The sequence below is a fragment of the Monodon monoceros genome, unplaced genomic scaffold (assembly GCF_005190385.1).
Source record: "Monodon monoceros isolate NGI ecotype Baffin Bay Population unplaced genomic scaffold, NGI_Narwhal_1 Super_Scaffold_21, whole genome shotgun sequence".
Lineage (NCBI taxonomy): Eukaryota > Metazoa > Chordata > Mammalia > Artiodactyla > Monodontidae > Monodon > Monodon monoceros.
In genome coordinates, this window is record NW_021703778.1 from 100,982,236 (window position 1) to 101,004,367 (window position 22,132).

At 54.5% G+C, this 22,132-nt stretch overlaps 4 protein-coding genes across 6 annotated transcripts; 2 read left to right on the top strand and 2 right to left on the bottom strand.

The window, feature by feature from the left end:
- The first annotated feature begins 1,455 nt into the window (after positions 1 to 1,455).
- Positions 1,456 to 4,297, top strand: PSME1 (proteasome activator subunit 1). The gene is made up of 11 exons (XM_029239416.1): positions 1,456 to 1,717; positions 2,311 to 2,343; positions 2,493 to 2,555; positions 2,674 to 2,784; positions 2,869 to 2,914; positions 3,032 to 3,129; positions 3,369 to 3,437; positions 3,524 to 3,591; positions 3,681 to 3,735; positions 3,811 to 3,897; positions 4,071 to 4,297. Exons 1-11 carry the CDS (start codon positions 1,679 to 1,681, stop codon positions 4,149 to 4,151), a joined length of 750 nt encoding a protein of 249 aa, XP_029095249.1. The 5' UTR covers positions 1,456 to 1,678; the 3' UTR covers positions 4,152 to 4,297.
- Positions 4,291 to 6,627, bottom strand: EMC9 (ER membrane protein complex subunit 9). Of its 2 annotated transcripts, XM_029239418.1 has the most exons (6): positions 6,520 to 6,583; positions 6,239 to 6,281; positions 6,020 to 6,096; positions 4,871 to 5,112; positions 4,686 to 4,780; positions 4,291 to 4,526 (listed from the first exon to the last, which is right to left on the bottom strand). In XM_029239418.1, the coding sequence occupies exons 3-6, from the start codon at positions 6,045 to 6,047 to the stop codon at positions 4,346 to 4,348; spliced, it is 546 nt and encodes a 181-aa protein (XP_029095251.1). In that variant the 5' UTR covers positions 6,048 to 6,096; positions 6,239 to 6,281; positions 6,520 to 6,583; the 3' UTR covers positions 4,291 to 4,345. The 2 variants fall into 2 exon arrangements, with proteins under 2 accessions (XP_029095251.1, XP_029095250.1); XM_029239417.1 differs by having other exon boundaries at positions 4,292 to 4,526; positions 4,871 to 4,940; positions 6,239 to 6,627.
- Positions 6,628 to 7,723: 1,096 nt separating this feature from the next.
- PSME2 (proteasome activator subunit 2) lies at positions 7,724 to 11,043 on the bottom strand. The gene is made up of 11 exons (XM_029236187.1): positions 10,919 to 11,043; positions 10,577 to 10,609; positions 10,077 to 10,139; positions 9,746 to 9,832; positions 9,614 to 9,644; positions 9,430 to 9,527; positions 8,769 to 8,837; positions 8,547 to 8,614; positions 8,329 to 8,383; positions 7,940 to 8,026; positions 7,724 to 7,849 (listed from the first exon to the last, which is right to left on the bottom strand). The coding sequence occupies exons 1-11, from the start codon at positions 10,964 to 10,966 to the stop codon at positions 7,769 to 7,771; spliced, it is 720 nt and encodes a 239-aa protein (XP_029092020.1). The 5' UTR covers positions 10,967 to 11,043; the 3' UTR covers positions 7,724 to 7,768.
- A 59-nt stretch (positions 11,044 to 11,102) lies between these two features.
- Positions 11,103 to 22,128, top strand: RNF31 (ring finger protein 31). Of its 2 annotated transcripts, XM_029237525.1 has the most exons (21): positions 11,711 to 12,228; positions 12,315 to 12,461; positions 12,612 to 12,767; positions 12,963 to 13,022; positions 13,126 to 13,201; positions 13,418 to 13,595; positions 14,070 to 14,457; positions 14,632 to 14,922; positions 15,184 to 15,432; positions 15,533 to 15,718; positions 15,830 to 16,036; positions 17,741 to 17,914; positions 17,998 to 18,096; positions 18,190 to 18,279; positions 19,672 to 19,786; positions 19,891 to 20,009; positions 20,269 to 20,382; positions 20,530 to 20,587; positions 21,308 to 21,404; positions 21,708 to 21,876; positions 21,987 to 22,128. In XM_029237525.1, exons 1-21 carry the CDS (start codon positions 12,037 to 12,039, stop codon positions 22,038 to 22,040), a joined length of 3,219 nt encoding a protein of 1,072 aa, XP_029093358.1. In that variant the 5' UTR covers positions 11,711 to 12,036; the 3' UTR covers positions 22,041 to 22,128. The 2 variants fall into 2 exon arrangements, 1 of the variants encoding a protein (XP_029093358.1); XR_003795852.1 differs by lacking the exons at positions 21,308 to 21,404; positions 21,708 to 21,876; positions 21,987 to 22,128 and having other exon boundaries at positions 11,103 to 12,228; positions 18,190 to 18,284; positions 20,530 to 20,574.
- Positions 22,129 to 22,132: the final 4 nt, after the last annotated feature.

A 22,132-nucleotide genomic window follows, 5' to 3' on the forward strand; every position in this document is an offset into this window, starting at 1 on the left:
AGGTTTCTGCTGTTTGGGGGCCCATGGGTTACTGCCTGATGATAAACTCATAAATAATAATAGCAAACACTTGTGCTTACTGTGTGTTGGGCACCATTCTAAATGTCTATAAATTCGCGCGTATTTAGCCCTCACAACACTATGAGCTAGGGCTGGTAGCGTTCCAATTGTACACTTGTGAAAATGGAGGCACAGAGTTTAAGTAACTTTTTCACAGCTAGTAAATATCGGAGCCAGAATGATTAACCCAGGCATTATGGGTCTGTTGTCTGTGTTCTAAGTCGGGGATCAGCAAACAACAGCCCTCCTGTGGCCAGTGTTTGAATGGCCTGAGAGCTAAGAAATGGTTTTACAATTTTAATGGTTGAAAAAAAATCAAATAAGAATATTTCTTGACAGGTGAACATTACATGACATTCAAATGCCAGTGTCCATAAATAAAGTTTTATGGGAACTAGCCACGCTAATCCATTTAACTGTTTACCTGCTACAATGGCAGAGTTGAGTAGTTCCTACTGGCACTACAAAGTCTAAAATATTTACTATCTGGCCTTTTATGGAAAAGGTTTGCCAGCCCCTGGTCTGAACCACACTATCCCCCCAAAATAAACTGGCTAATATCAGAAAGATAGTGCTATGAAGGTACTAAAACAGGCTGCTTTCTAATAGACTTGGAGGGAGTTCCTTTATAAGGAAGATAGAGTTCTCTCTGAAGAAGTGACATTTAAGCTGAGAACGGAATGACATCCTGAGGCAGGGGAAGGGGAATGTCAGGCAAAGGGATTAGCAAGGACAAAGGCCCTGAGGCAGGAATGAACTTGTTGCAAACAGGTTTGAGAAACAGCTGGAAAGTCCAGGTATTTATAACTGAAATGAAAGAGGGAGAAAGCAGTGGAAAGTGAAGTTGAAGGGGAACAGGTGCCAGACAGGCCTTTTGGGCCAGGAAAGTCCTTTGGATTTCATCCTAAGGTCAACAGGAAGCTGAGAAAGTTTTAAGCAAGAGCAAGGTGGAATCCTGCTGCTGTGCGGAGAGTGGGTTACAGAGGAATGGAGCCCACAAGGGTCATAAGAGAGCTGACCCTCTCTTATGACCCTGTGATGGGGCGATGCCAGAGTCTGAATGTCACTGAGCCAGATGATGCCCGCGGAGCCAGGGGTCCACGCTGGCAGGGCAAAGGAAGGGAGGCCAGGTCTTGCTCCAGCACCGAGAAAAGAAAGAAGAGAGCCAGATAAGGCTAATCACTGTCCCAGGACGAGCAGGGAAAGAAGAGAGCCAGAGGGCTGTCAGGAGGCAGGGAGATGGGAGGCGGGGAGTTCAGAGGTGGGCACTGGCCTTGGGGCCGGGGAGGCGGGGGCGTAGAAGGCAGGGCCGGGAGGGAGGAGGTGGGTTGGGCGGAGTTGGTAGGCGGGGAGTCGAAAGACTGGCAGCGGTGGGGAGGCGGGGAAGCGGGGAGGCGGGGCGCTGGAAACGCGCCTCTCGGGCTCTAGGGGGAGCCGCGGCTGGGCCGCCTCCCTGAGCCCCTCAGCTCCTAGCCTTTCTCTGGTCTGTCCCCGCCTCCTCCAGTGCCTCCACTCCCACTACCCAGGAGGGCAGTGCGGGGAGCGAGTGCTGCTTTCGCTTTCCCTTCCCCGTGCCCACTCCTCGCTCCGCGTGCGGCCCTAGGCCGCCGCCCCGGCCATGGCCACGCTCAGGGTCCTGCCCGAAGCCCAAGCCAAGGTGAGCGCTGCGGGTTCGAGGAAGGGCCCGTCAGGGAGGCGTGGCCCCGAGAGACTGAGGGCGTCCGCGACCCGCTCCCACCCAGCCCCCCGACTCGAGTCGGGGTCAGTCATCCGAACCCTCGTGAGCCTCCGTGCCCGGAGCACCTGAGCCAGGGGAGCCCGGCCAGGTCTGCCTGCCGGGAGAGAGAGAGGCGAGGCGGCCGAGGTTCAGCGGGGTGAGGTGAAGCGGAGAGCTGGCGTGGAGAGGAAGTACGCTGGCCCCGGGCCCAGGCCCACACACAGACTGGGAGCGGACCCTGCCCTGCCACCACAGGAGGGCCCGGAGCCCACTCCACAGGGCACTCCGCCCCTTCCCCAGTCGCAGCGGCTCTCTTACATCCCTCCTCCCACAGCCCAGGAGACACTAGGGATGTTTCCGCTTGAACCCTTCGCCCTTCAGCTCCAGGAATGTTCTCATTTCCCAAATCCCGCCTCACCTGGGTCCACTCCACCCTTCCCCAAGTCAGACCCTACACAACCCTAAGGGTCCTTGAGTCCTTGAATAGACTGGCTATAAAGCCAGTTGTCTGAAGGGCTGCCTGTGTCCCACAGGTGGATGTGTTCCGTGAAGACCTATGTACTAAGGTAAGACCTGACCCGTCATCACCCCACCCCTCCCTACCCAATCCCACTGCTCAGCCCTTCCTTGCTGGGCAGTGGCAGCCCTGCTTCACTGCCTAGGAGGGGCATTTGATTCTGACCGCCATCCTCCCCTACCCTTACCATACACACAGACAGAGAACCTGCTCGGGAGCTATTTCCCCAAGAAGATTTCTGAGTTGGATGCATTTTTAAAGGTACTGGGGCTGGGCAGGGAGTAAGAGAGTAGGGGCCAAAGGGAGAGCCTGCTGGGCCATGAGAGTGAGGAGGTGAGAGCCCGCCCCTGCCTCCAGCCCTTCTACCCCCCTGCACCAGGAGCCAGCTCTCAATGAAGCCAACCTGAGCAATCTGAAGGCCCCGCTGGACATCCCAGTGCCTGATCCAGTCAAGGAGAAAGAGAAGGAGGAGCGGAAGAAACAACAGGAGGCAAGTTGGCAGGAGCTGGGAGGAGGGACCCAATACGGGGAAAATCAGCCTTAGGCCTGCCTAAGAGACCCCTTCTCCCTACAGAAGGAAGACAAGGATGAAAAGAAGAAAGGAGAAGATGAAGACAAAGGTATCACTATGGTGAAAGGGACTTGTGTCTCACCTCCCAGGAGCTCCTCCCTAAGGATGCCTCTTCCCTGCCCGGCACAGTCCCAGTCATGTGACTGACCCAGTGCCCACCTCCTAGGTCCTCCTTGTGGCCCAGTGAACTGCAATGAGAAGATCGTGGTCCTTCTGCAGCGCCTGAAGCCTGAGATCAAGGATGTCATTGAGAAGCTCAACCTGGTGAGCCCTCCCACTTCCACCCCCACCCTTTGTCCTCCTTCGTCCCTGCCAGTTGGGCATGGCACCTGCCAGGTCTTAGCAGGAGAGGGCACAGCAAGTGAAGCCAGAATTCCAGGTTTTGGGGTTCAGGACAGACGTGGCATACTTCCACCCACCGTGAGCAGGGAAACAAAGGAGGACAGGAACCTGGGAATTGGGTTGGGGGCTGATGGGGTTTCAATGCCGTTCCCTCCTCCCAGGTCACCACCTGGTTGCAACTGCAGATACCTCGGATTGAGGATGGGAACAATTTTGGAGTGGCTGTCCAGGTGAGGACACTGCCCCACTCCTCTGCCCTCCTTATTTCTCCCGTCCATGCTGCTTTTACACTTTCCTCCTCGCTTTCTTTCCCCAGGAGAAGGTGTTTGAGCTGATGACCACCCTTCACACCAAGCTGGAAGGCTTCCACACTCAAATCTCCAAGTTAGTGATTGCCCACTGCTCTGCCTTTGGCTGGGACTGAGGCTTGTGCTCCCTCCTCCCCCTACTCCACACCCTTCTACTTCCCACAGGTATTTCTCTGAGCGAGGTGATGCTGTGACCAAAGCGGCTAAGCAGCCCCACGTGGTAGGTGAGGCCCAGGTCAGGGTGCATGGGAGGAGGGACACCTTTGAAGTCAGGCCTGACCCGAGTCTCCCACAGGGTGATTATCGGCAGCTGGTGCACGAACTGGATGAGGCAGAGTACTGGGATATCCGGCTGATGGTCATGGAGATCCGCAACGCTTATGTGAGGAGGCGAGGGCAGGGGTGGGCAGAGGCAGCTTTCCCAGGCCACCCACTCCCTGACCCTGCGGGCTGGGGGTGAAGGGTATCAAAGCTCAACCTCTCCACAAGGCAAGAAATGGGGCACAGAGCCACTGGACACCTGCGGCTGACCCCCACTCCTCCCTGGCCCCATAGGCTGTGTTATATGACATCATCCTGAAGAACTTCGAGAAGCTCAAGAAGCCCAGGGGAGAAACAAAGGGAATGATCTATTGAGAGCCTCCTCTCATTCTGTGATTGGTCCAGCAGAGACCTTCCTGACTTTCACAGGAGACTCCAGACTTTCCCCACCTTCTGTCTGTTGAGGTTTCTCCCTCACCTTGCCTCCCAGGCACAATAAATCTAGTCATACCATCGCCCAACAGCCCAAGTCTCTTTATTGGATCCGGAGCCTCCCCTCTGGCCCTGGCTCAGGTATTTCCATTTGTGGGACCAACCCACTGGGTGATTTGGGCATTGAGCTGCTGGTTGGTCCAATCCTCCCGGATGTCGTCAAGGTGGCAGTCAAAGTCCACAAGGTGCTGGTGGGCCCGGCCCGCTAGTAGTGCTCCCACCGTCTGCCGTGACTGTTCCCAGTCCCTCCACATCACTCTGAAATAACAACCCCCATGGAGGTCAAACTCAGCAGGCAGAGGGGCCAGACACTTGGCAGAAGTTAGTTTCTAGAGAAGGACGCTTAGGGCAGAACCAAAAACAGAGGAGGCTCAGGAGCTGTGGGCTTCCAAGAGGTGGAGGGAGTGGGGCACTCACAAGTTCTTGTCCTTGGGGACCCAGCAGAGACCACGGCTCTCCAGGACAATAACTGGGGGCACGTGAGGCTGTGGCACCAATTTCTGATTATCCAACTGTGTGGACAAGGACGGGCAGGTGAGGGTTTCGAGGATTCCCCCTTCCTACTTTCTTTCCAACTCCCCACTCTGAAACCCAAGCCTCACCATAATAAGTACTGCATCAGGGAAGAATTCTGCAATCTGCCCAGCGATTTTCAAGGCCAAGGGCCCAGGGCTGTGTAGAAGGAAGATCAGAGTTGTGAAGAGCCTCCTGTGGGCAGACCCCGTCCATCTGAGCTGGGCCTCCCAGGGCCCATAGACGTGGAGGCAGTGACGGCCTTTCACTGTAGTTGGCCTGGGGGCATCAGGCCTGCCTGACTGCTTCGTGCAAGACTTATGCTTGAGCGCTGTGGGAAACAGGTGCTCAGACACTGCTGGTGAGAGTGGAAATCTAAGATGGTTTTTTTGGAGAGTACTTTGGCATAACCGTCCAGATTTATATTGTATGTTAACCCAGAAACCCCACTAACGAAGAATTTACTGTAATAATAGGACAGTGTCTGTAATAAAAAAAAAAATTGGAAACAACCTCAATGTTTAATGTAAGGCACTAAATAAATTATGGTACATCCATGTTCATACTGTATAGCTGATAGGGTAAGGTAGATATTAGTGTAGGGATGGAAAGATGTCAGATATTTATTAAGGAGAGAAAAGCAAATTACAAAACAGTATAATTTGCTCCGAATACGTGACTACTGTATAAGTAGATAACTTTTTCTGTATACAGTTGACCCTTGAACAATGAGGGGTCTAGGGGCCACAGAGCCTCCCGCAGTTGAAAATCTGCAGGTAACTTTACAGTGCGCCCTCCCTATTCTGGATTCTGCATCGGGATTCAACCAACCTCGGATTCTGTAGTACCGGAGTACCTATTCAGTGAAAAAAGTTCGCCTATTTGTGGCCCCAGGTAGTTGAAACCGGTGTTGTTAAACGGTGAACTGTATATATAAAAAGAAACTTCCTTTTTTTAGAAGCTGCTGGTTGGGCTTCCTTTGTGTTTTCAGCACTTGGGGGGCATCTCAGTTACAGCAGGTGTCAGCCTGTTATTGTCCTTCCCACCCCACCACAGCTCCTCCAGGAAAATAACATTTCTTTATATTTTCTCACCGCCTACCCAGCCTACTAGGTACCTTAGCTCTACAGTGGCTAAGCCTTGGATGAAGGAAAGATGGAAGGAATGACCAAGAGGGGCTCTCTTGACATCCCCCACCCCATAATCCTTAGCCCTCTGCCTCTGGCTTCCCCACTCACCTCTGGTCGTCCAAAGCTGCATTGGCATGGTAGTACCCTGCCACTACCAGCCCGGCCTGCGCGCCCCACACATCCACCTGCCATGGGAAAGCGCCATCAGTAACTAAATCGTGCCGCCCGCCCTATGGGTGCGCACTACTGCCAAGAGGCCAGGGTTGGCCTTGGGCTAGGGGTGTTGGGGGGGTTTCGCGGTGGTCGGTGGGCGTCCAGCGGCGGCACCTGGTTGAGGGCGACCTCCAGCATGACAGACAGGGCCAGGTGGCTGTGGAACAGGGGCACACAGTCGGTGAGGCACAGGCATTCTCTCGACCGCGGCGCTGGCGCCAGCAATAGCCCGTTGACAGCGGCGTGCGGGTAACGGGCGGCGTGCAGGCACATCTTCACGTAGGCCCGGGCCGAGATCTCCACCTCCCCCATGGCGAGCGGGGCCCCAGCTCGCGTCCGCGAAGCCCCCTCCAGCGCCCCCAAGCCCTCCTGGGCCCTTCCCCGTGCCCCCTCACTTAGGTTCGACGGTGACGCTGACTTGACTCGAAGGCAGCCCGCCGACTCCGGCAGACCACAGCCCGGCGCCCAGCCCCCGGCCCCCACCCGGCCCGGAATGCAGGCGGCCGGGATTGCATGTTGCAGCACAGAGCTCCGCCTCCCCCGCCCCCAAGCGGCAGCAGCAGAGCTGCGCCTGCCTCGGGGACACATAACCAGGGCTCCAAGTCGGACAGCCTTCTGGAGTCCCGCCCACGTGGTGCTCTTTGATAGGCTTAGAGAGTCTCGTTTTGCCAAATCAGCATCCAACATTGTCCCGCCTTTGACTGTAGAGAGCTACCCGCACGCTGACTGGCTAGGCTACCCCACTTCGGCTCTTGATTGCAAGATGGCTGCGTCTGTTACCTCTGCCTCCCGCCCCTACAGGCCCCGCTGAGCCACCGGGGTGGTGCCCGCGCCCCTCATCTGGTGTCTCCCCGAAACGCGGAGCTTCGAATATCGGTACGTAGCAGACAGCTTGGCTCCAACTATGGAATGAGTGGATCGGTACTCTAGAGCGGCTTTGTCACTTACTAATAAGCCGTGTCACTTTCGCAACTGCAGGTTATCTGGCCCTTGCTTTCCTCAATGTAATGACTGCAGAAATAAAGACGGCATTGGCTGAAGGAGGAGGGTAAAGGTCAAAAAGAATTTTATTGAACCATCCTTCCCATAATGTCCTGTAGTATAATTTCCTTCGCCTTAATGCCTTGGAAGCGTTTTTGACCCTCCCAGCCCTTGAGAAGGAGTCCAACCATTTACCCGTAATTTTCCCAGTGAAATCTCATTCTCCCTCCAGGTGTGCTCTGAGCTGAAGAAAGGGTTGTGCCTTTCTTCATTCCCTGACCTCAGCCTCAGAGCTTTCCCCCAGTCTGTCCAAAGCCTGATTATTCCTATAAGGGCTCTGCCCAGATGCCATCTTTTCCAGGAAGCACTCATGACACCTCCAGATGGAAATAATCTTGTGAAATTCCCCAATACAGGTTATTTTCATGGCTGTCATGGCATGTAACAGTTCCCACCCTGTTCTTTAGGATGACTTCCTAAGAACAGGATGGACCTTTAATTCATCTTCATCTTCCTGGCACCCCTCCCTTTCTCATCACCACATTCATTCACATTTAGTGTCTGGATATAGGTGACACTCAGTAAATGTCTTTGAATGAATGACACACACCAGAGGTTATCCACACAAAGTATAGGTCATTTATTTCCCTTCTAACCCTGGGCTCAGTACATAGATGGCTTCTCTTCACCCTTTGGGTTGATAATTTTCTCCAGGTTGCTGCTTATAATATGGTAAAGCTCAGCCTGGAAGAAGGCCAGAGGGCAACAGTCAGGTTCTTGGCCTTTCCCCTGCACCCCTCATCCACCTCCCTTAGGGGCTTACTCCACACTCACATAGAAGGCCCTGAGGTCCAGCACCATGGCCCTGAGCTCTCCATAGGCTGCCTCGTCTCGCTCGTGCACCAGGGCCCGGTAATCCATCTGGGATGTGGAAGGCAAAGCTGAGTCAGCCCCATGGAAGGTTGGGACATTAGTCTGGTTTCCTCATACAGGGAATAGGTAACTTGAGGAATGAGCCCCTTCTCAGCCAAGAAATGGGATCCCAGAGGATCAAACAGAGAAAGGGGTCAAGGTTTTTGAAGCCTAAATCAGTTTTCCTGGGCTTAATATTCTCCACATTGGGAAGGTCACGAATGAGACATAGAGGACCTCTATCCCCCACTTTCTCATCACCCCCCATCCCCAGCAGCCTCAGCTAAAAGGCTGGTGGACTGTCCACTTACTACGTGGGTCTCCTTAGAAGCCTTGGCCACAGCATCCCCACGTTCTGAGAAGTACCTGCCAGAAGCAAGAGGAGTAACCACAGGAATGGATGTTCAGAGAGAGGTACTCCCTCAGACCCTTCCCAAAGCACCGCTTCATCCGATAGGCATGCCCAGCTTTGGGAGTCCCAAAGAAATGTCCCTGCAGACCCCGGTGCTGGCCTTCCAGCTGTCCTTACTTGGAAATGGTTGTCTGGAAGGCTTCCACTTTGGTCTTGACTGCATTTACCCTCTCCAGCACCTTTTCCTGTGGAGACAAAAGAGTGGAAAGCAAAGACAACCCTTCATCTCCTCCCTCCTTCACTCATCGTCTCCCTCCTCCTCCCAGTTCTTGTCTAGCTCCTATCCCTTACTCCCCAAGTCTCTCCCTGCTGTCAGCATCCTCACACACCCTTTCTCACCTGGATTGCCACCCCAAAGTCATTTCCATCCTCAATTTTGGGGATGAGGTGCTGGATCCATGTGATCACCTACATTAAGAGATATCATGTAGGAATCATTCAACAAACCCTCTATTCTGATTACTGCTACTTCCTAATAATAGGTACATTTAACTGAGTACTTATTATATGGCAGGCACTGTGCTATGTATTATATATCTCATTTAATCTTCACCACAACCTTTCAAGGTATATATTCTTTTTTTTTTTTTTGCTTGTTTCAAAGTATATATTCTTACTGTACCCACTTAACAGATGAAAAAACTGAGTCACAGGATGTCTAAGTTACTTACTTAAAGTAACCAGTTAGGTAAGTGATAGAGTCAGGATTTGAACCAAGGCAGTCTCCCTCTAGGGCCCGAGTTCTTAAACCAACTCACTGTATCATAGCATCTGTACTCTGTACCTGGTACAGCAGTAGGTTCTCAGGTTATAGAGGTGGATGTAGCACAGTCTAATTTGGGGATATCATTGTGATAGAGAACAAAAGGTATCTAAACCCAAGGCACAGAAGGAAGCTTCCTATTTGGGGAATAGCTTCCTAAATGAAGGAATTGAATCTCTGAAGGAGACCAGGGCCTGGCCTTGCTCGTTTTCTCTGTCCCCCAGTTCCCAGGCTTACCAGAATGCATTTTTCTTTGAGAGTCCAGACTTCTGGCTTAACCAGGGCAAGCAAGGCCAGGACCTTCTCATTCCCAGGGAGAAAGCCGCACTTAGGGACTGTGAGAAAGAGGGGACTTAGACCCTTTCTCATCCAGTAGTCAGTGTGCCATTTCCCTTTTCCTAGCCACCCCTTCCTCTCTCACCTTCTTTCTTCTCTTGCTTATCCGTTTCCATCTAAGGAAAAAAGGGGGAAAGTAGCTTTAGAAAAGTCATGGAGGTTGGAGAGCCACTTACACTGGGTTTATAGCCCAAGCCCTACACCATGAGTGCCTCACCTCATCATCCTTGGGTGGAGGGTCTGGGATGGGGATGTCCAGCGAGGCCCGGAGAGAAGTCATGTCAGTCACGTTGAGGGAGTCCTCCTGCACAGAGCTCACTGTCAGGGGCTGCCCAGCCTCTTCCCCTCATCCTGAGTCAGAGCCTTTCCTCCACACATCCCACCCAACCTCTGCCTCCCAACCTAGGCTCAGGCCTCACACTATCCTAATGTTCCCAGTCCACCATTTGCGACTGTTCCCTGCATTCGGAGCCCAGTTGTTAGCTAGAGAGGGTGGATGGAGAGGAGAGAGGCCATGGGATGGGGCAGGAGGGGGCCACACTACTCACTTGCAAGAGCTGATTCAGGTATATGATCTTCTGAGGTAAGAATCTGTAGAGGAATTCCTCAGCCTGTGGGTTACATTGCAAGGGTCAGAATCACAGAAGACGTTCAGTGAGATGTCTGAGAAGTGGGACTGGAAGGGCCCTTGGAAATCATTGACGCCAGTACTTATAAATGAGGGAACTGAAGCCCTGAAAATTGAAGGGAATTCCCCAAGCTGGGATGCAGCAGAACCAAGGTTAGAACTGTGGTATTCCTGCTTTGGGGCCATGGCTTTTCCCTCCACACCAAAAGAGGGGACAGGAAGTGGTGGAAGTGCAGAAGGTATTAAGAGGGGTACAGGTAAAAGCAGAGATCAATAATTAAGAGCTTATCTTAGATGGAGGCTTAATAAGTTAAGTAAGGCGCGGATGGAGGGTGGGTTTGGGGATCAGTCTGAGAAGTTGCAACCCTCAAGTATTGGCCTAAGATTCTGGGTCAAATCGCTTGAATCCAGAAGACTTACCTCCTGGAAAAGATTTTGCCTGAAGACATCCACCTGCACAGAGAGCGGTACCCGGATGTTGGTTAAGGGTCTCCGTTGTCCAGAGTAAGATCCCACCCCCAACAGGATGCCCTCCAACTTGGCTCAGTCCTTCCCCACCACAAGCCAGACTTCCCTGGAAGCCCATGCTCAGTGCAGAGATTGTCCGGAGGGCAAGAATCTGGTAATCCCCGGGCAGAAGTGAAAGCACTTAGAGAGGTTGGGAGATTTCTCTGGCACGGCCTTGGTCCCTCGGAGCACCCAGTTTGGCCTCCATTTAGGAGGGCTCCTCGGCGCCTTCCTTGCCTCCCGGTCCCCCGTTACCTGTTTGCGGGCTTCCCCGCTCAGGCGCACCCCACAAGGCTTGGCCATGTTGCTCCAGTTGCTGCTAGGTCTCCGGTCTCCCTGCTCGCCGCCTGGGCTTTCGCTTTCACTCCCCACGTCCAGGCCCGCCCCCCTCAGCCCCACCCCCTTCCTTCTTTTCCCCCTCCCCCTGGAAGGCCGCAAACCGTAAGGAGCCCCTCTGCCATTCTCGGCCTGTGAGACTAGAAAAGGCGGTGCTGACTCGGTCACAAACCCAGGGGCTGTCCGGGGGAGGGGCTAGGACAAGTGGGACCGGCGGAGATTGAACAGGGGCTGTCCCTCGGAGAAGGGGAGGGGCTTAGAGAGAGGGGGAAAGAACCGTCCAAGGACAGTCAGGGTTGGGGTGAGAAGGGTGGGAGAGTGGGAAGGGGGGTGTTAAGTGGTGGGGCTCCCACAGGAAGGCTTGACTGCGGGGAAGGGCCAGAGAGGGATCAGAGTGGGCGGGAGAAGTAGTAGGAGGGAGAAGGGACAGAGGATAGGAAGGGAGAAGGCGCGGGGGCTTCCTCCCGGAGGGCGCCCTGTCTTCAAGACTGACTGGAGAAGGGGCTTGAGTGGGGCTCAGGCCGGCCAGAGTTGAGTCCCCAGCTGAGTGGGATTTCCCCTGTGGGGTCCCGGATAGAGAGGAGGGCTTTGAGGGGAGTAAAGTAACCCCGTACCAGGGTCTATCCGGAGAGGGGTGGGACCAGCCTGGACCAAGGAGGGGAAGAACGCCAGAACAGGGTTTGCTGCCTAGGCGCTCTGGGGGAGGAGCCATGGATTATTTATCATTATCATTGGCTGGGACCCTGGGTCACGCCCCCCGATTTCTTTGCCTCCGCCCTTCCTCAAGTTTAGACCCCGCCCCTTCCCCTGAATCTGGGTTGCAGTCCCGCCCTCTTTCCTAGTACTTCCTGTTCCCGCTAACCCTGGCGTTGGGCCCGGGGCCGAAGAGTGACCGTGCCGTGAGTGACCCGGGGCGTCCGAACCGACCGGGTCGGGCCGTGAAGCCAGACCCCAGGCGCTACTGGCGGCGCTCGGACCGCGCACAGCCTGCGCCGGGTCCCGTCGGACAGCGGGCTGGGGCTGACTCCTGTCTCAGGATGCCGGGGGAGGAGGAGGAGCGGGCCTTCCTGGCGGCCCGCGAGGAGCTGGCGAGCGCCCTGAGGAAGGATTCCGGGCAGGCGCTTTCGCTGGAGCAGCTCCGGCCGCTACTGGTCACCTCTCTGCCGCCAGCAGCCCGCTACCTGCAGCTGGATGCTGCACGCCTGGTCCGCTGCAACGCTCATGGGGAGGTGAGGCCCGGCCCGGGTTGGGAGGAGGACAGAGGACCTGAGGCCGGGCCGGGGCTCACAGCTCTCTGCTCTCTGACTGCTCGCAGCCCCGAAACTACCTCAACACCCTCTCCACGGCCCTGAACATCCTGGAGAAATATGGCCGCAACCTCCTCAGCCCTCAGCGGCCCCGGTACTGGCGCGGGGTCAAGTTTAATAACCCTGTCTTTCGCAGTACGGTGGATGCTGTTCAGGTGAAGCCCTTGGGCCCCTAATGGGAGAAGGGAACTTAGCCTGGGCTGGGGGTTGACTAGAAAGGGCCTGAGGCTGTGCTGAATGGGTTGAGGTCCAGCCCTATTGCGAAGGGGACCTGCTGGGCGGTGACTGGTTTGAATGTGTGGCAGGGGGGCCGGGATGTTCTGCGATTGTATGGCTACACAGAGGAGCAGCCAGATGGGTTGAGCTTCCCTGAGGGCCAGAAGGAGCCGGATGAGCAACAAGTTGCTACAGTCACACTGGAAGTACTGCTGCTTCGGACAGAGCTCAGCCTGCTGCTACAGGTGAGGTATCTCTAGTCCCAGCCTAACAACAAAGCCAGTGTGGGGACTCCCATGCTGCTGAACCATAGGCATAGTCCCCACAGTAACTTAGGATCTCTCTGTACTTTTCACCCTGTGAACGTTGGGGGACCAGGGCTTTGAGGGAGGGCCTTGTTCCAGGGCTCTAGGTGGGAACTCCTCTTACCTTGTTTGCAGAATACTCATCCAGAACCACAAGCACTGGAGCAGCTGCTGAAAGACAAGGTTGAAGATGATGTAAGGAAGGCAGGAATGGGGCTCTGGGGCCTGGCGAACAAAGGGAACCTGTTGTGGGTCTCTGTCCCCAAGCCCTTGCTCATTCCCTGTCCTTTTTCCTCAGATACTGCAGCTCTCAGAGTTTGCCCCCTTACTGAGAGAGATTGCTCCTGGCCCCCTCACCACACCCTCTGCCCCAGGTATTATTGTCCTGTGTTGGGGGGTGGGAGTGCTAGTAGATCATACTGATGGAAATTTCCTGTCTTCTTGGTTACCTTCCTTTTATATAGATTAAAATTGTTTCCTTGGGTTGAAAAGATATGCTGAAAAGTTGTCTGTGATTTGTCCCCTCCACAGCAGATTCAAATGTAACCTGGTCTTTTTTAGAAAGATGTTCAATTTTTTCTGTTCTCCAGCCTCCATTCCTGGTCCCTGCTTCCTCTGTGGTTCTGCCCCAGGCACATTGCACTGCTTAGCTTGTAAACAGGCCTTGTGCCCAACTTGTGATCGCCTCTTCCATGGACACCCAGACCGTGCACATCACCTCCGCCAGACCCTGCCTGTGGCCCCCCAGGCCACCCACCTGACCCCCAGGTGAGAGGCCTTTTCTCCTGAGTGGGAGCGAAATTGAGAGAACTTAAAATTATTTGAGTATCTACTGTGTGCTGGATTCTGTGCTAAAGACTGTCTCATAGAGAGCAAGCAGCCAGTTACTGCCCTCCAGGAGATCATAGACATACATGTCAAGCAAGTAGCAGTCATAGCAAAATAGATTATTTGGGTGTGCAGATAGGTAGCAGGAGGATACAGCTTAGTCAGAAGGATCAGCTCAATCAGTTGGTAGTATTTTAAGCACTTAATAGGGGTCAGGCCCTATGTTAGGGATATTTACCAGCCAGATATGGACTTTAGGCTGTCATTTAAATGTTGAAGAGGCTATGGGTATGGCAGTGTTCCAGACATGTGCAAAGGCCAGAGCCATGTGTTGTCCTGCAGGGAATGAGGGATGCCCATGGGTAAGGGTCCCAGGCACCCCCTCAGCAGGCCGTGTCTGCTTTTCCATTACAGCTTACCTGCTTCAGCTCCACCACGGCCTCAGTCAACCTCCCTGCCGGCCCTGGGAGACAGCTCTCTTTCTTCCCCTGATCCTGCAACTGCCCGTCTTCCCTGGCACTGTTCTGCCTGCGCCATGCTGAATGAACCTTGGACAGTACTCTGTGTGGCCTGTGATCGGCCCCGCGGCTGTAAAGGGTTGGGGCTGGGGATTGAGGGTCCCCAAGGAGCTGGGGGCGTAGAACCCGAGCTTGCACGGGGTCACTGGGCCTGCCAGAGCTGCACCTTTGAGAATAAGGCTGTGGCTGTGCTGTGTGCCATATGTGAGCGACCTCGGCTGGCTCAGCCTCCCAGCTTGGTAGTGGATTCTCAGGATGCCGGCGTTTGCCTGCAGCCCCTTCAGGTAACCTGTTCCTGGCCTTCTCAGCTCTTTATTTGCACCTGTTACTACAGGCCATTCTCTACTTCTTCATCCCCTATTTTCCTTCAGTTCCCCGGTATCTTCCCCCCAGCTTCCTATATTTCCATCTTGAGCCTCAGCCAACCTTCAATGGGATAATTCTTTCTGCCTTCCCAGCAGGAGGATACTTTGCTCTCCTCTGCCCAGACTCCAGTGTGGTACTGCATTCACTGTACCTTCTGCAACTCGGGCCCTGGCTGGGTGTGTGCCATGTGCAACCGGACCAGCAGCCCCATCCCAGTACAGCATACCTCTCGGCCCCTTGCCGGCTCTTTGGAAGAGCAACTCCCTGCACCAGGGCCTCCACGACGCCTCAGTGCCCCCCTGGCCAGTTCCTGTGGGGACCTTGAGAAGCAGCGCCAAGACAAGATGCGGGAGGAAGGTCTCCAGCTAGTGCTCAAGATCCGGGTGAGGATTTGGGCCTGGGATAAGCTTGTGGGGGAAGAGAGAGGCTGCAGTTGATTGATGCAAGTTCTCAAAACCTGTCATTGTTAGCAGCAGCTGCCTCTTATTGAACCCTTCCCCCACGGCAGGTATCATGCTGTGTCCTGCTCACGTGATCCGTGATCCATGACAGCTCAGGCACTGTCGGCATTTTGGTTCGGGCTAAGGGTGGGTGGGGTGTGCCCTTCCTGATGGGCGCCCTGTCTGGGCGGGACTGTGCCTTAGGAAGGGGAAGCCGGAGGCGCCTGTCCAGAGGAGGTCTTCTCAGCTCTGCAGTACTCGGGCACCGAGGTGCCCCTGCAGTGGCTGCGCTCAGAGCTGCCCTACGTGCTGGAGATGGTGGCTGAGCTGGCTGCACAGCAGGACCCGAGGCTGGGTGCCTTTTCCTGTCAGGAGGCCCGGAATGCCTGGCTGGATCGTCACGGCAACCTGGATGAAGCTGTGAAAGAGTGTGTGCGGGCCCGGCGGAGGAAGGTAGCAGCAGCTGTGCTGGAGGGGGTGCAGGATTGAGGGCTGTGGATCTCAGAGCCTCTCACATTCTTCTTCACTCCTTCTCACCCCTCCCAACTCACAGGTGCAGGAGCTCCGGTCCCTGGGCTTTGAGCCTGAGGAGGGGTCTCTTCATGCCTTGTTCCAACATGGAGGTGACGTGGCACGAGCCCTGACTGAGCTACAGCGCCAGCGCCTAGAGCCCTTCCATCAGCGCCTCTGGGACAGTGGTCCTGAGCCCACCCCTTCCTGGGATGGGCCAGATAAGCAGGTGCTGGAAGGAGGTGAAGAGCCCACTTAGTAGGGCTGAGGGCAGGCTGAGGGGTAGGCTCTCTGCGGTCTGACAGCCACTTCTTCCCTCTCCACCTGAATTGCCTTGCAGAGCCTGGTCAGACGGCTTTTGGCAGTCCACGCACTCCCCAGCTGGGGCCGGGCAGAGCTGGCGCTGGCGCTACTGCAGGAAACACCCAGGAACTATGAGTTGGGGGATGTGGTAGAAGCTGTGAGGCAGAGCCAGGACCGGGCCTTCCTGCGCCGCTTGCTTGCCCAGGAGTGTGCCGTGTGCAGCTGGGCCCTGCCCCGCAACCGGGTAAGTCCCTCCCCACTGCCCCTGGCCTTAGAATTGCTCTGTTCCCTTTGGATCCCCACTCTACCCCAGCCCCTGTCTCTGATCTTGTCTTTTGCTCTGCAGTTGCCCGTGTGCCCCTGAAGGCTTCTGGGAAGGGGAGGGCAGGAATAGGCCACCTCCCTCTCTTTTTTTTAAATGTTCTATTATGGGAAATTTCGAACATGCAATAGTAGAGAAAACTGTGTAATGGATTCCACTCTCCCTCCCCCCACCATGTATTCATCATCAGGCTTCAGCCATTATTAATGGATGACCAATCTTTACTTCATCTACACATACATAGGATTCTTGTTTTATTTTTATTTTTTGTGATACGCGGGCCTCTCACTGTTGTGGCCTCTCCCGTGCGGAGCACAGGCTCCGGGCGCGCCGGCCCAGCGGCCATGGCTCACGGGCCCAGCCGCTCCGCGGCATGTGGGATCCTCCTGGACCGGGGCACGAACCCGTGTCCCCTGCATCGGCAGGCGGACTCTCAACCACTGCGCCACCAGGGAAGCCCCTACACAGGATTATTTTGAAACAAATCTCAGATGTCAGATAGTTTATCTGTAATATTTCAATATGTATCTCTAAAAGATAAAACTCTTTGAAAATATAACCACAAATACCACTGTCACACCAAAAAAATTACCATTATTTAATGTGATCATCAAATACCCACTTGGTAGGAATAGGCCCCTCTTATCTCCTGAGCCCCTTCTGACTTACTCTAGGTCAGAAATGGCAGTTCTTTGGCAAAATACAGCCCAGTTTAGTTAGGCTGGCTCTGTATGCTTTTTGTTTTTACTCTTTATTTTAAAATAATTGTAGAGTCACAGGCAGTTATGAAAATAGTACAGAGTCCTGTGTGCTCTTTATCCACCCCCTCCCAATGGTGACATCTTGTATAATCATAGTGCAATATCAAGACCAAGAAATAGATATTGGTACAATGTCAGCTAGACCGCAGGCTTTGTTCATTTTGTGCCTCAGTGTGTATGTGTGTAGTTGTATGCCATTTGATCCCACATGTAGATTCATGTAACCACCACCACAATCAAGATACCACAATGCAACCCCCTTGTGCTACCGCTTTATAGTTGTAACCTTCTTTCTCTCCTCCTGTCATATGGCAGCCACTAGTCTGTTCTCCATTGCTATAGTTTTGTCATTTCAAGGATGTTGTTTGTGTTTGCTGTTTTTTTGGCCACGCCACACAGCTTTCAGGATCTTAGTTCCCCAACAAGGGATTGAACCCGGGCCCTCGTCAGTGAAAGTGCAGAGTCCTACCCACTGGACCACCAGGGAATCCACCACCACCACCACCCCCCACCCCACCCCCGGCTTTCTTTTCCCTTTTGAATTAACTTTAAAAAAATTTTTATTTTCTACTGGAGTATAGTTGATCTACAATGCTGTGTTAGTTTCAGGTGTACTGCAAAGTGATTCAGTTATTGTGTGCTTGCTTTTAATTGAATGTGGATGCCTTTAGAGGGCATTCTTCCGTTTACCTTAGGTCTCACCATTGTCTGTTTTTTTCCATCTGAAGGTCTTCAGACATTTAGGTTGCCCGCCCAGTTGTTAATTAGACCCTGGTTTCATAGCAGACACCTGGCTACTGCCCCCCCCTCGGCTGGCAACTGTAGCTTCTTACCCCCTTTCCTCCCTTCCCTTCCCCTCCACCAGATGCAGGCTCTGACCTCCTGTGAGTGCACTATCTGTCCCGACTGCTTCCGCCAGCACTTCACCATTGCCTTGAAGGAGAAACACATCACAGACATGGTGTGCCCTGCCTGTGGCCGCCCCGACCTCACCGATGATGCACAGCTGCTCAGCTACTTTTCCACCCTCGATATCCAGGTACTGAAATCCCTAGGACTCAGGGTGCCCTGGGCTTTGAACAGGAGTCTTGCCCACGCGCCACTTCCACATCCTGTTCCCAGCTTCGAGAGAGCCTAGAGCCAGATGCCTATGCGCTGTTCCACAAGAAGCTGACTGAGGGCGTGCTCATGCGAGATCCCAAGTTCTTGTGGTGTGCCCAGGTCAGAGGCCTGCCCAGAGCTGCTGACCGGAGGGAGGGGTGGGGAGTGGTGCCTGGTCAGGCCTCCGACAGCTTTATGCTCTTGCACCCACAGTGCTCCTTTGGCTTCATATACGAGCGTGAGCAGCTGGAGGCAACATGTCCGCAGTGTCACCAGACCTTCTGCGTGCGCTGTAAGCGCCAGGTGAGGTACATCCACCCTTTTGGAAATACCTGCTGAGCCACCGCAGGTACTGTTAGACGCGGGGTGTGCTGGAGAACAGAACAGACATGAGCTCTGGGCTCAAAGAGTTACAGGCTAGCCAGGGAGGGAGGGAGGAGGGGTGAGGGAAGAAGAGAGAGCAGAATTATACATCGCTGTGAGTTCTACGAAGAAAACAAATAGGAATCTGAGGTTAGGAATAACAGGATGGACCTACCTAGTACACAGGATCGAGAGGTTAGACAAGTCTTCTCTAAAACGGCTGGATTTAAGCTCAGGCATGAAAGTTAAGAAGAAGCCAACTATGCAAAGAGTGTTTGGAAGAGAAAGAACAACACATGGAAAGGCCAAAGTCAGAAAAAGTGTTGTGTGGCTGGAGCCTCAAGAGCAAGGGTGAGAGCGGCTGGCGGTCAGAGAGGAGCTAGCTGCCAGGTCAGGAGAGGCCGTGAGGCCAATCCAGCAAGGGATCGGCCTTTCATTCTAAGACTGAGCAAGGGGTGATGCTCTCTCATTTACCTTTAGAAAGTTTAATATTTGATACCAAAAAGTTGCATCTGTCTTTTTTTTTGACTTATTTTAATTAATTTATTTACTTATTGTTGGCTGTGTTGGGTCTTTGTTGCTGCGTGCGGGCTTTCTCTAGTTGAGGTGAGCAGGGGCTACTCTTCGTTGCCGCGTGCGGACTTCTCATCGTGGTGGCTTCTCTTGTTGCGGAGCATGGGCTCTAGGCGCGTGGGCTTCAGTAGTTGTGGCATATGGGCTCAGTAGTTGTGGCTCGCGGGCTCTAGAGCGCAGGCTCAGTAGTTGTGGCACACGGGCTTAGTTGCTCTGCGGCAAGGGGGGTCTTCCTGGACCAGGGCTTGAACCCATGTCCCCTGCATTGGCAGGCGGATTCTTAACTACTCTGCCACCAGGGAAGTCCCTGCATCTGTCATATAAAACACCATAATAAAATGAACACCTGCGACCTTACCACCAAACCTCCAAGCTAGAACACTCCCAGTGCAGTTGGTTACATGTTCAAAGGCACACTGGCTGCAGGGTGGAGGCTGAACCATAGGGGAGCAGGAGTGGAGGCATAGAGACTAGGAATCGAGACGAGACCTGACCTGGCCCAGAGTAAAGGTGGTCAGAGTAGGGATGAAGAAAAGGACAGGGTTGAGCTAGGCTTGGGTGGTGGAAACAAGACTTGCTGGTGAATGTTTCGGGTGTGAAGAGATGAGAGAACCAAGGCTGGCCCCTCGGTTTGGGATTTGAGCAAATGGTGGATGGCAGTGCCAAACACTAAGCCAGGGACCGCTGGATCTGAGTGGAGGGGCCAGCAAGAAGGGCCTAGGATAGAGCTTTCATGGGAAGCTCATTTCCTTCTGGCAGTGGGAGGAGCAGCACCGAGGTCGGAGCTGTGAAGATTTCCAGAACTGGAAACGCACCAATGACCCGGAGTACCAGGCCCAGGGCTTGGCGATGTACCTTCAGGAAAATGGCATAGGTAAGGTTGCCTGTTTGCCCAGTAATCTCTCATTGCCAGCAGCTCTCTTCCTGAGGGCCTGAGGAACAGTGGCAGCCCGAACCCTGACCTGCTGTCCCTTGCAGACTGCCCCAAGTGCAAGTTCTCGTACGCACTGGCCCGAGGAGGCTGCATGCACTTTCACTGCACCCAGTGCCGCCACCAGTTCTGCAGTGGCTGCTACAATGCCTTTTACGCCAAGAATGTGAGCGCAGAGAACGGGATGGAAGGGCTAGTGGGGTGGGGCTGCCATCGGGAGGGAGGGGTGGAGGCCGTTGAGGAGCAGCCCAGGGGAAGAGGGGAACAGTGGGGGTAGAGCACCTCTCTGTCCTCCCCCCTTCTGCTTGCTCCAGACCCTCCGATGTCTCATCTCCCCCACCCCTACACCCCTCACGCAGGGGTTCCTGAGCGGCCAGGACCCCAACAGTCTCCAACTTCCCCTCTCCCATCTGGGTTTCCGCCAGAAATGTCCAGACCCTAACTGCAGGGTGAAGAAGTCCCTGCACGGCCACCACCCCCGCGACTGCCTCTTCTACCTGCGGGACTGGACGGCTCCTCGGCTCCAGAAGCTGCTTCAGGTCAGGGGCGGCCAGCCTGGCTGGTTTGCCAGTCACCCAGGAGAGGAGGCAGGGCACAGGGTGGCAGGAAGGGAAAGGCCTGGATGCCGAGAAATCCAGCAGGCTGGCACCAAGGGAAGCTAACGCCCATCCTTCTGCCCTCCTCAGGACAATAACGTCATGTTCAACACAGAGCCCCCAGCGGGGGCCCGGGCAGTGCCTGGAGGTGAGTGTCGGGCCTGGGAGAAGGCAAGAGGAGGGGCTGGGTGGGCTCCCCCTGTGTGATGGATGAAGGCAAGGCTTGGGTCTGGGGTTGGACCAGGACGCAGGCCCATCCTGTGCTTGCTTGTTGTGCTCTTTGGTGACTCAGCCTCCCCAGGCTTGTTTCTTCCTCTGTAAAGTGGGGACCATATCCACCTTGCAGCCAAGCTGTTTTATGTAAGGCCACATTCAAGCGCCTGGCACCTCGATGCTAATTTTATTCTCCCATTCCCAAAGGATAGTGATTCATGAGTTAACTCAATGACTATTTAATTAAAGACTTACTAGTTGCACTGTTTTAGGTTCCATGAGGGCAACAGAAAGATGTTATATATGATTCTAATCTGCCCCACTTCTTACCACCTGCGTAGAGTAAGACCTTCACAGAATAAGCTAACCTCGCAAGAGCTAAATCACAACCAAAAGAGCTGTCTCAAGGGAGTATATGATTATACGGGCCAGAAGTCAGCTTGGCTAAAAGCAGGGACAGCAAGGTCCCTGCTTCTGTGTCGGAAGTGGTCTGCACCGTGGCATCTCTGGCACAGCTGTTAGAGCAGGGGCTCCTGTCCTCAGTCCCCTCCCTAGAGGCTGCCTCCCGTGCCTCCATCCATATCCTAGTTCTCCTGGGCCTTTGTGGTCAGTGGCCCCCTCCGGACAAAGGGACCCTTCCTTCCCTTACCCCTAGGTGGCTGCCGAGTGATGGAGCAGAAGGAAGTTCCCAACGGGTTCCGGGACGAAGCCTGCGGCAAGGAGACTCCTGCTGGCTATGCCGGCCTCTGCCAGTGAGTGCCAGGCAGGGCGTGGAGCATGGCGTCAGGGGCACAGGAGCACTGGGGGTGTGCCTGGGCAGAAGAGTGGGTCTCTGCAAGCAGTAGGTCCTGCAAGAAGTGGGAGGGAGGGGCCTCTCTAGGCGAGGGCACAGAAAGGTGGTGTGCACAGGTTGGCAAGGGCCCACAAGAGCAACTGGCGAGGGGTGTTGGTCTTGTTCATCTGAGTATGCTAGTGCCCAGCACAGTGCTGGACACACTCAGTTGATATCAGCCAAACTTCAGAAGAACAAATATTCCACCCTCTCATCTCCCCAGGGCGCACTACAAAGAGTACCTTGTGAGCCTCATCAATGCCCACTCACTGGACCCAGCCAGCCTGTATGAGGTGGAGGAGCTGGAGACGGCTGCCGAGCGCTACCTGCATGTGCGCCCCCAGCCGCTGCCTGGGGAGGATGCCGCCACCTACCACGCCCGCTTGTTACAGGTAAAGCCTCCCCCAGCCTCACCTCTGACCCCACTCTCTAGAAGTCCCCTGTCCAGACTGTGTCTGAGCCCCAGGCTTCCAGTATCATCATCTCCTCTCTCCCTCTACAGAAGCTGATAGAAGAGGTGCCCTTGGGACAGAGTATCCCCCGCAGGAGGAAGTAGCTGAGGGCAAGGGTCCCAGTGAAGGTCCCGTGATCTGACTCCCCGGGAACACCTCCAGCACCAATAAAGAGGCATTTCCTTGCCCAGGCTTC

What these genes read in the sequence shown, in the direction of transcription:
- EMC9 (XM_029239417.1), bottom strand. Translation starts at nt 6,436, where the DNA reads ATGGGGGAGGTGGAGATCTCGGCCCGGGCCTACGTGAAGATGTGCCTG. An exon ending in TGGAGGTCGCCCTCAACCAG is followed by an intron (nt 6,097 to 6,238) that starts GTGCCGCCGCTG and finishes TTCCCATGGCAG; the next exon opens with GTGGATGTGTGGGGCGCGCA. An exon ending in GTCCCCAAGGACAAGAACTT is followed by an intron (nt 4,527 to 4,685) that starts GTGAGTGCCCCA and finishes TTGTTATTTCAG; the next exon opens with AGTGATGTGGAGGGACTGGG.
- PSME1 (XM_029239416.1), top strand. Translation starts at nt 1,679, where the DNA reads ATGGCCACGCTCAGGGTCCTGCCCGAAGCCCAAGCCAAG. An exon ending in TGCCCGAAGCCCAAGCCAAG is followed by an intron (nt 1,718 to 2,310) that starts GTGAGCGCTGCG and finishes TGTGTCCCACAG; the next exon opens with GTGGATGTGTTCCGTGAAGA. An exon ending in AGGAGAAGATGAAGACAAAG is followed by an intron (nt 2,915 to 3,031) that starts GTATCACTATGG and finishes CCCACCTCCTAG; the next exon opens with GTCCTCCTTGTGGCCCAGTG.
- PSME2 (XM_029236187.1), bottom strand. Translation starts at nt 10,966, where the DNA reads ATGGCCAAGCCTTGTGGGGTGCGCCTGAGCGGGGAAGCCCGCAAACAG. An exon ending in ACCTGAATCAGCTCTTGCAA is followed by an intron (nt 9,833 to 10,076) that starts GTGAGTAGTGTG and finishes AGCTCTGTGCAG; the next exon opens with GAGGACTCCCTCAACGTGAC. An exon ending in TCAAAGAAAAATGCATTCTG is followed by an intron (nt 8,838 to 9,429) that starts GTAAGCCTGGGA and finishes CTCTTAATGTAG; the next exon opens with GTGATCACATGGATCCAGCA.
- RNF31 (XM_029237525.1), top strand. Translation starts at nt 12,037, where the DNA reads ATGCCGGGGGAGGAGGAGGAGCGGGCCTTCCTGGCGGCCCGCGAGGAG. An exon ending in GTACGGTGGATGCTGTTCAG is followed by an intron (nt 12,462 to 12,611) that starts GTGAAGCCCTTG and finishes AATGTGTGGCAG; the next exon opens with GGGGGCCGGGATGTTCTGCG. An exon ending in GCGTGCGCTGTAAGCGCCAG is followed by an intron (nt 18,280 to 19,671) that starts GTGAGGTACATC and finishes TCCTTCTGGCAG; the next exon opens with TGGGAGGAGCAGCACCGAGG.